General features: G+C 46.0%; 1 protein-coding gene across 4 annotated transcripts in view; it reads left to right on the plus strand.

Annotated features, from left to right (window-relative positions):
• Positions 1-12,738, plus strand: part of DAO (D-amino acid oxidase) — a 137,075-nt gene that overhangs the window by 93,912 nt on the left and 30,425 nt on the right. For all 4 annotated transcript variants that reach the window (XM_075341715.1, XM_075341713.1, XM_075341716.1 and 1 more), the window contains exons 4-5: positions 456-532; positions 6,798-6,863. In XM_075341715.1, the coding sequence (XP_075197830.1) occupies positions 456-532; positions 6,798-6,863 (143 nt within the window). The remainder of the gene's footprint in view (positions 1-455; positions 533-6,797; positions 6,864-12,738) is intronic.

A 12,738-nucleotide genomic window follows, 5' to 3' on the forward strand; every position in this document is an offset into this window, starting at 1 on the left:
TGTAAATATGACCTAGATTACATCTTCCAAGAAATCCTGCCCCATTTGACACACTCCGAAAACAACTTTACAAAAAAACCCTCCTTTCTATGGGACATTGCATTGTATGATATGTGAGATACCAGCCTGACTATACTGAACTAATGTATATTCATTCTCAACAGAACCAGATTAGTTCATAATATAATGTGGGGCGGTGGTGCTTACACTAGACTGAGGACTGGCTGCCCAAAACATTTATATCTTGCCTACCTGGAGCCACCACTAGAGGGAGTGCAGGAGCGCACTGTATACTGGTATACATAGGGCTCAGTAATACAGTATTCTTCTATTTGCTTCTATCCTTCTTGTCGTTGTGGTCAGATGCTGGCACAATAGTATATTCTAAATCAATATTTATGCAGTCATATGTAATTTTACGCTGTTTATTATAACCATGATTTCTATTTTTCCAGGAACCGTCATGGAAAGATGATGTCCTTGGGTTTAGACACCTTACACCAAGAGAGTTGGAATTATTCCCTGGATACAGGTTTGTCAGTCTTCTAAAAATAAAACAACATATCCAATAGCTAAGCAAGATTGATTTTTCACATCATCTTTTTCACTTTATCTTATTCCTGCAAAGCGTCATATCACTCTCGATACCTTTACAACCTACTCTTATTTTCAGTTTATTTTTATAATAATTTATACTGTATGTGTATTATATGACTAAATATAGCATGAGAATGGCTTTACACTGCACCATTATAATGAAGTGTTCTTAGGATTGCTTGTTTCTCGATAATCGTGCGGTGTAAACAGGCGGCCAGTCACTTGACGTATGCAAAGCTCTCGTTCGTAGGGTGAAATCATTAAAATAACCGTTCTGGCAGCACATCGTTGTCTGTAAGCAGGACTGATCATTCAGTGCATATAGGAAATGCCGTCTGTCTGTCCAAACAGGCTATGAAATGACCGACTGTTAGCAAACAAGAATCTGATTTGTAGTCGTTTAACGCTGCAAGTTGGGTGGTGTAAACTGAATACTGATACTGTTTTCATGCAATTAGGGAGGATGGTAGATTAAAATGCTTGGCTGTTTTATTTTTTCCTGTTTTTATTTTTACTTTTTTTTTTTTTAAATGCCTGAGCCCTTGATGCTGATGAGACGTATGCCTACATAACTATCGAGTTCAGGTTAGGACACCTATGACCTGTTTGCAGTCCATACCAAAATAGCGAATGTGTGAATTTGGCCTTACCTAGCTGTAGACCGGATGACAGCTGTATCTCCTAGTAACATCACAGGTTACAGGAAGATCTAAGGATATTGGCTCCTTCACTAAAAGATTTTTTTTTTAACTTTTTAATCCACTTTTAGAAGGAAGGATAATTTTACACAAAACTTCAAAAATGGGCCAGACAAAATTGTTGGCATCCACAACTTAATATTTTGTTGTAAACCCTTTGGTATAATAACTGCAATCAATCACTTCCTACAACCAAGTTTCTTACACCTCTCAGCTGGAATTTTGGACCACTCTTCTTTTGCCACCTGCTCTAAGGGCGGCTTTGCACGTTGCGACATCGCAAGCCGATGCTGCGATGTCGCACGCGATAGTCCCCGCCCCCGTCGCAGGTACGATATCGTGTGATAGCTGGCGTAGCGAAAATTATCGCTACGCCAGCTTCACATGCACTCACCTGCCCTGCGACCGTCGCTCTGGCCGGCGACCCGCCTCCTTCCTAAGGGGGCGGGTCGTGCGGAGTCATAGCGACGCCACACGGCAGGCGGCCAATAGCGGCGGAGGGGCGGAGATGAGCAGGATGTAAACATCCCGCCCACCTCCTTCCTTCCGCATATCCTACGGAAGCCGTGGTGACGCCGGTAGGAGATGTTCCTTGCTCCTGCGGCTTCACACACAGCGATGTGTGCTGCCGCAGGGGCGAAGAACAACATCGGACCGTCACGTCAGCGTAATTATGGATTACGCCGACGCTGCACCCATGATACGATTACGACGATTTTGCGCTCGTTAATCGTATCATCTAGGCTTTACACACTACGATGTCGCATGCAATGTCAGATGTGCGTCACTTTCAATTTGACCCCACCGACATCGCACCTGCGATGTCGTAGTGTGCAAAGCCCGCCTAGGTTTCTCATATTTGAAGGATGTCTACTCCCAACAGCAATTTTAAGATCTCTCCACAGGTGTTCAGTGGGATTTAGATCCGGTCTAATTTCTGGCCACTTTAGAATTCTGTAGAGCTTTGATTCCATACATTTTTAGGTGCTCCTTGAAGTATTTTTGAGGTTATTGCCCTGCTGGACCTAGGACGCAGACCTAGCTTTCTGACACTAGCTACTATGTTGCGAACAACCCCAAAACATCTTTGAACCCTCTTTCTATTTTTGGTAGAATGATGTGCTTTATCAAAAAGTTCTTTCTTGATCTCATCTGCCACAAGACGCTTTCCAAAAGGATTTTGGCTTACTCACTGTGAGGGCCAGGAGGACTGGTAGGCCCAGGAGGTGGATCCACTGGGCCGAGCACCCTACCGGAGGGCAGGGTACACGGTAGCCGGAGCACTAGTGTGGCAGGGACGGGTAGAACCAGGTCACCAGAGTCTCGGGGTTCCTTAGACAGTACAGGATACAGGCACAGGTACCAGGTAGCAAGGACAAGCAGTAAAACAGGACAGGGCACAAGGGGGCCTGAGCACCTAGCTCAAAAGACAAGGCTTTAGGACAAGTCCTTCCAAGACACTACTTTACAAGACACATTGATCAGGCCCTGCCCACATGGAAAGGCCAGTTTTATATACCCAGCACAGCCCCATGCAATATCCTGCTTCAGGTGTGCTGGGCCTATAAGACCAGGAAAGTGGGCGCGGCCTGGTCCTATACAGAAACATGTGTCTAAGACTCAGAGTCAGACTCCTGAGACCAGGAACAGGATGCAGGGGAGCATGAGCGGGAGTGGCAGCCATGATCGGCGGACACGTGGACTGGATCAGTGAGCAAGGAGCGGTGGTCCGATGGCGAGACTGGATCAATGGGTAAGGAGCGGTGCCTGGATGGTGAGACCGGCTCAGTGGGTAAGGGGCGGTGCTGAGGCATCGGGAGCGTGACAGTACCCACCCCCGTTACGCCCCCCCCGCCCATGCAAAGGACCCCCGGGGCACCTTGGAACGAACCCCCGGACCGCCACTCAGCACATAGGCAAGGAAGGACTGCTTAACCAGCAACCTCTTCTTGACCGCACACCCTTCCCTGGATTACCCCTGTCAGAGGCAATGGAAAGAGGAGGGGCACAGACAGTAGAAGAGACGGAATTGAGGACGACCGGCTCGAGTGTCTCTGACTGGACATGGGACATTGTCTCATCTTCAGAAGTTGGTGGTATCAAAGTCTCAATTGCCAGGGACAATGGAACGACGCTGGACTGCGTCGTCTCTTCTTCTGGTTCCGGTGGCACCACAGGCACAAGGGACAAGAGTTGTGGCACTGCGCTAGACTGCGTCGTCACCGCTTCTTCTGCTTGCGGCATGATAGATCCAGGTGACAGGGTCCGAGGAACAGGCTGCAGGCAGCCATCATGACACAAGGGCCCCCAGCGAGAAATAGCGCCAGAATGCCAACTAATGTCAGGGTCATGGAGCTGAAGCCAGGGCAGGCCCAGCAGGAGCTCAGGAGCCATTCTAGGGATAACATAGAAGGCAATGATCTCAGTATGCTAAGTGCCAACCTGGAGTCTCACGGGTTCGGTGGTATACCGGACGGGTTCGTATAGCAGTTTACCGTCCACGGAGGCGAACCAGAGGGGCTTGGCAAGCAGGATCACAGGTACCTGGTATCGATTCACTGTAGACTGTTGTATGAAATTACCCACAGCCCCAGAATCGATGTGGGCCTCTGCCGTGAACCTGGTCTTCTCCGTCGTTACCTGGACAGTCTGTGTAAATGGAACGGAGGGGATTCCGGTGCCAAGGGTGGCGGTTCCCACCATCCCTTGGACCTGGGGTCTACCTGGTTTCTCCGGGCAAGAACGGAGCAAATGTGAACCGTCTCCGCAAAAAAAACACAGGCCCTGGGCGAGCCGTTCTGCACGGCGTTGCTTGGCTTGGTTCAGTTGATCTATTTGCATGGGCTCTGGAAAAACATCACAGGAAGGCAGGGGCGAAGGAGCGGTAGGCCTCTGCGGGAAAAAGGCGTGACGGGGTGGTCGCTTCTCCCAGAATACCTCTTTGGTTCGCTCCTGGAAACGGAGGTCAATCTGGGTGGCTAAGGATATCAAAGCGTCCAAAGTTCGTGGAACGTCACGGCCGGCCAGTTCGTCTTTGATGCGGCCAGAGAGACCCTGCCGTCAAGGCCTCATTGTTCCAGCCCAGCTCAGAGGCGAGCGTGCGGAACTGGATGGCATATTGGCCAACGGTCAGGGTCCCTTGGCGTAGCCGGAGGAGCGAAGAGGTCACTGCGGTAGTACGTCCGGGTTCATCGAAGGTGCTTCGGAAGGCTTGCAGGAATTCCCAGATGTCGGTGGTCATCGGATCCTCATTCTCCCACAGGGGGTTAATCCAGACTAGAGCTTCGCCTTCTAGATGTGACATCAGGAACACCACTTTAGACGAACAAATGCAGGAGCAACTGGAAGTGCAGGGAACACTGGTTCAGGAAGCCTCGGCAGGTCTTGGGATCTCCCGCATAGCGAGGCAGTGCAGCGAGGCGAAGTTGCGAGGCCGTGGAGGAAACTGGTTCTGACCTGGATACTCGTTGATGCGTGGACTCAGATGAGGCTGCGGTCTGCAGCGTATATAACCGGTGGTCCACGGATGCCAGGAACTTCAGCATCCGGTTCAGGGTTTCGCGCTGTTGCACCAGCTCCTGGCGCAGCTCAGCCAGCTCTGATGTTTGCGCTCCAGCGGGATCCATGGCCTGATCAAACTGTGAGGGCCAGGAGGACTGGTAGGCCCAGGAGGTGGATCCACTTGGCCGAGCACCCTACCGGAGGGCAGGGTACACGGTAGCCGGAACACTAGTGTGTGCTGGGCCTGCTTCAGGTGTGCTGGGCCTATAAGACCAAGAAAGTGGGCGCGGCCCGGTCCTATACAGAAACATGTGTCTAAGACTCAGAGTCAGACTCCTGAGACCAGGAACAGGACGCAGGGGAGCATGAGCAGGAGCGGCAGCCATGACCGGCGGACACGTGGACTGGATCAGTGAGCAAGGAGTGGTGGTACGATGGCGAGACTGGATCAATGGGTAAGGAGCGGTGCCTGGATGGTGAGACCGGCTCAGTGGGTAAGGAGTGGTGCTGAGGCATTGGGAGCGTGACACTCACGTACATTTTTGCAAACTGCAGTCTAGATTTTTTATGTTTCTGTGTTAAATATTTCTGGTTTTAATTTCATTCAAATGTCAACGGATAACACTGATGCCCCCTGAGCCTGTAGGACAGCTTGAATTTCTTTGGAACTTGATTGGGGCTGCTTATCCAACATCTGGACTATCTTGCAACCTTTTATCAATTTTGCTCTGCCTTCCATGTCTAGAGAGATTAGCTACAGTGCCATGGGGTTGTAAACGTCTTGATTATGTTCCGCACCTTGGACAAAGAATCATCAAGATGTCTGGAGATGGACCTGAGATTGTTGATATTTTTTGGTTCTCAAGTCCTCAGACAGTTCTCTTCTCCTCTTTCTATTCTCCATGCTTAGTGTGGCACACACAGATACTTCTCTCCTTTCTTTTAATCTGGTTTCAGGTGGGATATTCATATTGCCCACACCTATTACTTGCCACATGGGAATGTGATTGAGCATCACATGCTTGAAACAAAGCTGTTTAACCACAATTTTGGAAAGGTGCCACTCATTTTGTCCCACCCATTTTTGGAGTATTGTGTGAAATTATATCCAATTTGTCTTTTTTACAATTTTTAGATGTTCCAATACGCATAAACAAAATAAACATGTCTATGACAACCGTGTAATTGCAAAAATTTATTTTCATGGATAAATACTTCATTTCTCGGAACAATTTCAAGAGTGCCAATGCCTTTGGCCATGACTGTAACACTTAGGCACTTGTTAAAACAGCAATTCCCTGTCACACTGTATAGGCAATGATATGAGAAGAAGGTTGAGATTTGCACAAACAGTCTATATATTATTAAGGGGTCCTGTGGATGCAACAAAACCTAATCACACGGGTCCAATTCTACTATACATTTCATAAATCCACACTTTAGGCACCATGCCAACTCAGACAGAGAGTATAAAGTACAAGGTGTGTACAGCTGAAAATAAATGATAACTAAAGAAAAAAAAACAAAAAGACCTCTCACGTAGCTGAAATGCAAAGCATTATGCCTTAAGGACCCATCTGAAAAAGTGCTTTTACCCAGTGTTTGCAGCTGTAGAAGTAATGCATTGTCAATGACTGTAATTTAGCTTGTCTTATGTGTCACGCCTCAAGGCTATGCAGCACAAATCATGGCTGTTCTGGAGAATGAGCGCCATCTAGTGGACAATGGAAGGCATTGGTTTTTTGTTATGTTTTTGAATCCATCCATCTTTGCATTTAAAACAACAAGATAATAGTTTAATCCTTCATTACTAGAAATAAACACATCTCACCAGTAATCATGGAAATCAGATATGTGAATGCTTCTAAGGGCAAACTAGGATCGGAATTTACTGCTGGCCCATTAGTCCATTTATTATATAGACTGCTGCTTTTGGGGAATAAAGATAGATGGGTTACAATAGACTGTATTTTTACAATATATTACATTATTTTATTACAGCTATGGTTGGTTCAACACTGCATTGATGATTGAGGGGAAGAGCTACTTACCATGGCTTACCAAAAGGTAAGTCTTCAAAACAAAAGCTGGCCATATACACATAGGGCAATGTATAAGTGATAAATTCCTATTCATACAATGATTAGTGTGCTATGTACATATTTGAGACCTATATACCTACATATGCCTATGATGCTGTCAAGTTCGAGTCAAGAGGTCTGGGCCGGACATCACAGTGTCTACAAAGACAGTGTTTCACTAAAGGCCACTTTACATGCAACGACATGGCTAACGAGATGTCGTTGGGGTCACGGAATTCGTGACGCACATCCGGCCTCGTTAGTGACATCGTTGCGTGTGACACGTACGAGCGACCGCTAACGATCAAAATTACTCACCATATCGTTGATCGTTGTCCGGTTGCTCTAATCCCGATTATCGTTGCTGTTGCAGGACGCAGGTTGTTCATCGTTCCTGCGGCAGCAAACATCGCTACGTGTGACACCCCAGGAATGAGAAACATCACCGTCCCTGCAGCCGCCCGCAATGTGGAAGGAAGGAGGTGGGCGGGATGTTTGGCCTGCTTATCTCCACCCCTCCGCTTCTATTGGGCGGCCACTTAGTGACGCCGCTGTGACGTCGCACGAACCGCCCCCTTAGAAATGAGGCAGTTCGCCGGCCACAGCGACGTCGCTAGGCAGGTAAGTATGTCTGACGGGTGTAAGCAATGTTGTGCGCCACGGGCAGCGATTTGCCAGTGACGCACAACCGACGGGGGCGGGTATGTTTACGCTGTGTGTAAAGTGGCCTTAAGGTCTAAATTTGCCCTAAACTGAACCGGACAGCTGATTTCTGCTGCCTGAATTATTAATGCCTTCATTTCTGCATGGTATAATTTATTCTGAAGCACTGTGGCTTTTTGGACTGGGTCGGGGCCCATGTGGCTTGGGTGATTAGTCCAAGGGGCTGGACTAAGTGACATTTCCTCCCACTCACCTTGATTGACAAGTCTCTCCCTTGATACACATGTATACTGAACTGATAAAGATGCCGCATTATATTCCTCTTGGCCGTCACCTATTATCTTATCCCTCCTTTCTTTATTGCTAGGATGATTTCTTTAAATTGCAGTCAAGAACAGATTGCATAAATATATTCACTGATACGAGCCAAAATGGATACACTTGTACGTAAAATGGACTCTTAAAGGGAACCTGTCAGGTGCAATATGCACCCAGAACCACTAGCAATTCTGGGTGCATATTGCTAATCACTGCATACCTGTCCCTGTATGTAGTAGCATAGATAAACAGATCTTTATGGCATACTAACATGCTATTCAATGCATTATCACCAGTGGTGACACGAGTACCTGTGTCCACGGTTACCGGGCACTTCTGGTCATGCTCAATATGCAGACGGGTGTACGTATCCCAGCTTCAAAGAGGTCTAATGTGCATGACCAAAAGTGCTGGACGTCTGATCAGCGGTCACAGCAAAGACAGGTATGCGCGTCACCGTTGGTGATGCTGCATTGAATAGCAAGTTAATACGCCCCTGTGGGAGTGCTAACATGCTAAGAGGGCGGCTAGTCGGGGAATATAACGCCATTGCGACTAGTCCCTGGCCTCATCATCATAAGATAAAAGATCTTTAGAAATACTTTTTCTAAAGATCTCTTTATCTATGCTAGTGTATACAGGGACAGTTAGGCAGGGATTAGCAATATGCACCCAGAACTGCTCGTGGTACTGTCATGTGCATATTGCACCTCACAGGTTCCGTTTAAAGAGAACATGTCAGGGTGATTTTACTAATCAAACGATAAAAAATGTAATTTTTCTTGTAGTACGATCGCTAAAAAAAAGACTAATTTTCTTTCCTTTAGTCTGAAGCAGCAGCACCAATATGCATTTTATCCTCCTGGAACAAAGGACAGGTGATAGCAATTAATGTAAATTGTCTTCTGACTATATATACCTACTAGTTTCTCTCCTTCCTTGTGTAGTTATCATATATATTCATGGAAAAAACTATTTTATTGGGAGGGAAAGTTCATGCTGCTGCTTCAGACTAAAGGAAAGTAAATTTACGGTAATAAATTAGGCTTTCCTTGTCGTCCTACAGCAGCTTCACCAATGGGGATGTAGCAAGTGTGGCGCCCCTGACCCGGTCAGGCACCACTGAGTACTGCACCCATGCTGGGACAGTACTTCCAGGTAATCCTAAGGGCCAGAACGAGGTGTGTACGCACAGACACATAGCAACCAGGTCTCCCACACCATTAGATGGGACCCTTGGGCAGTCCCTAGAGGGGTCTGGCCTTCAATTCTTGTCAAGGGGTGTAGTGGAGGGGCTGGGAGCTAAAGTGCAGAGGTTCTAAGGAAAGGAGTGGAGTGAGCCAGGCTGATAGTGGTGAGCGCGGCAGTTGTCAGACCCTACGCGGTGTAGTGACAGTTGGCGGGGGAGAACGGTCACCGAGGAGTCAGAAGAAGAGGTGCTCCTGGTGACTAGGCACGTATGGGGAACAGGTCCCTAGAGTAGATTTCAGTTTTAACTATCTGCTAAACCTGTCAGTGAGGGGAACTACAAGTACCTCACCAACCTTAGAGTCCAAGCCTCAGCAGCAACACAGGGACCCATAAGGAGACAGAGCCAGAAGCCATCTCACCTGGTCAATGCTGCCGGCAAACGGTCCAAAAAGGGGAGAAAAGGCAGTAGCGACTCCCTGGATAGACCCCCATGGTACTTCAGGTCAGGGGGTTATCCGAACACAGAAGTGCTAGGAAGGCGAGCTAACCTGTTACCCTCAGACTGGCCCGAAGGAGCTGGTTAATCACAGCATCGCCCGGGTCAGCTCACAACAACATCTGTGTGAGTAAAAATCAGTTAAATAACTTTTGGACTCTGCCTGAGTTATTCTGGGACCCATTGTTCTTCATACCTGAGCCCCTGGGGCCCGCCTCACTCCCGGGAGGCCACACCATCTGACTACAGACTCCATCAGCCCCAGACGCTCATAAAATCTACACTGGCGGTCACCCATATTCCTGACCGCAAGCCGTGAGTGGCGTCACGACACATTTACAAAAACTAACATACCTGTTTGCCATATTAAAAGAAGACCCTGTGGCGTCCCTGAAGCTGGAGCGATATCCCTGGGGCGACACACAAGTAACCCTCATTTGGGTGGGTACCCATGGATTCCCATTCATGTGGATCCACACAGACAGGCGCTCCCCAAAGGGGCATAAGATAAAATATATAAGATAAAAAGAAAAAAATATTTAAATATACACTACAGTTCAAAAGCTAACATTAAATTAAACAGAAATACACTCTATACATTTTTAATGTGGTAACTGACTATTCTAGCTTCAAACATCTGGATTTGAATGCAATATTTACATAGGTGTGTAGAGACCAACATTTACATACGTGTGTATTTCCAACAACCACCACTCCAGTGTTCTAATGGTACATTGTGTTTGCTAACTGTGTTAGAAGGCTGATGGATGCTTAGAAATCCCTTGAACACCATTGTGCAAGTATCTTAGCACAGCTGAAAACAGTTTTGCTGATTAGAGAAGCTATAAAACTGATCTTCCTTTCAGCTAGTTGAGAATCTAGAGCATTACATTTGTTGGTTCCATTAAACTCTCAAAATGGCCAGAAAAAGAGAACTTTCATGTGAAACTCGACAGTCTATTCTTGTTCTTAGAAATGAAGGATATTCCATACAAGAAATTGCCAAAAAACTGAAGATTTCCTACAACGGTATGTAGTACTCCCTTCAGAGGAGAGCACAAACAGGCTCTAACCAGAGTAGAAAGAGAAGTGGGAGGCCCCGCTGCACAACTGAACAACGAGACAAGTAGATTAGATTCTCTATTTTGAGAAATCAACGCCTCACAGGTCCTCAACTGGCAGCTTCTTTAAATAGTACCGGCAAAACACCAGTGTCAACGTCTACAGTGAAGAGGCGACTCCGGGATGTTGGCCTTCAGGGCAGAGTGTCAAAGAAAAAGCCATATCTGTGACTGGCTAATAAAAGGAAAAGATTACTATGGGCAAAAAAAACACAGACATTGGACAGAGGAAGATTGGAAAAAAGTGTTATGGACAGACGAATCGAAGTTTGAGGTGCTTGGAAGAACATTTGTGAGATGCAGACCTACTAAAAAGGAAGAGTGCCTGATGCCATTTGTCAAGAATGGTGGAGGTAATGTGATGGTCTGGGGTCGCTTTGGTGCTGGTAAAGTGGGGATTTGTACAAGGTAAAAGGGATTTTGAATAAGGAAGGCTATCACTCCATTTTGCAATGCCATGCCATACCCTGTGGACAGCGCTTGATTGGAGCCAATTTCATCCTACAAAAGGACAATGACCAAAAGCACACCTCCAAATTATGCATGAACTATTTAGGGAAGAAGCAGGCAGCTGGTATTCTATCTGTAATGGAGGGGCAGCCCAGTCACCAGATCTCAACCCTATTGAGCTGTTGTGGGAGCAGCTTGACCGTATGCCCATCAAGCTAATCCAACTTGTGGGAGGGGCTTCTGGAAACATGGGGTGAAATATCTCCAGATTACCTCAGCAAATTAACAGCTAGAATGCCAAAGATCTGCAAAGCTGTCATTGCTGCAAAGGGAGCATTCTTTGACGAAAGCAAAGCATGAAGGAGAAAATTAATATTTCAAGTAAAAATCATTATTTCTAACCTAGTCAAAGTCTGGACTATATTTTCTATTCATTATGCATCGCATTCGATAGATAAAAGTAGGATTTTTCATGGAAAAGACACAATTGTCTGGGTGACCCAACTTTTGAACTGTAGTGTATATAAAAAATATAAATAAAATATATAAGATAAAAAGAAAAAAATATGTAAATATACAGTATATAAAAAAAATCAATAAAATATATAAGAAAATTAAAAAGAATAAATATCGTACAGACCAAAAGTTTGGACACACCTTCTCATTCAAAGAGTTTTCTTTATTTTCATGACTCTGAAAATTGTAGATTCCCATTGAAGACATCAAAACTTTGAATTAACACATGTGGAATGAAATACTTAACAAAAAAGTGTGAAACAGCTGAAAATATGTCTTATATTCTAGGTTCTTCAAAGTAGCCACCTTTTGCTTTGATTACTGCTTTGCACACTCTTGGCATTTTCTTGATGAGCTTCAAGAGGTAGTCACCGGAAATGGTTTTCACTTCACAGATGTGCCCTGTCAGGTTTAATAAGTGGGATTTCTTGCCTTATAAATGGGGTTGGGACCATCAGTTGTGTTGTGCAGAAGTCTGGTGGATACACAGCTGATAGTCCTACTGAATTGACTGTTAGAATTTGTATCATGGCAAGAAAAAAGCAGCTAAGTAAAGAAAAACGAGTGGCCATCATTACTTTAAGAAATGAAGGTCAGTCAGTCCGAAAAACTGGGAAAACTTTGAAAGTGTCCTCAAGTGCAGTGGCAAAAACCATGAAACGCTACAAAGAAACTGGCTTACATGAGGACCATGCCAGGAAAGGAAGACCAAGAGTCCCCTCTGCTGTGGAGGATAAGTTTATCCGAGTCACCAGCCTCAGAAATCGCAGGTTAACAGCAGCTTAGATTAGAGACCAGGTTAATGCCACACAGTGTTTTAGCAGCAGACACATCTCCACAACAACTGTTAAGAGGAGACTTTGTGCAGCAGGCCTTCATGGTAAAATAGCTGCTAGATAACCACTGCTAAGAACAGACAACAAGCAGAAGAGACTTGTTTGGCCTAAAGAACACAAGGAATGGACATTAGACCAGTGAAAATCTGTGCTTTGGTCTGATGAGTCCAAATTTGAGATCTTTGGATCCAATCATCATGTCTTTGTGCGACACTGAAAAGGTGAACAGATGGACTCTACATGCCTGGTTCCCACCGTGAAGCATGGAGG

This window comes from Anomaloglossus baeobatrachus, chromosome 1 (assembly GCF_048569485.1).
Source record: "Anomaloglossus baeobatrachus isolate aAnoBae1 chromosome 1, aAnoBae1.hap1, whole genome shotgun sequence".
Classification (NCBI taxonomy): Eukaryota; Metazoa; Chordata; class Amphibia; order Anura; family Aromobatidae; genus Anomaloglossus; species Anomaloglossus baeobatrachus.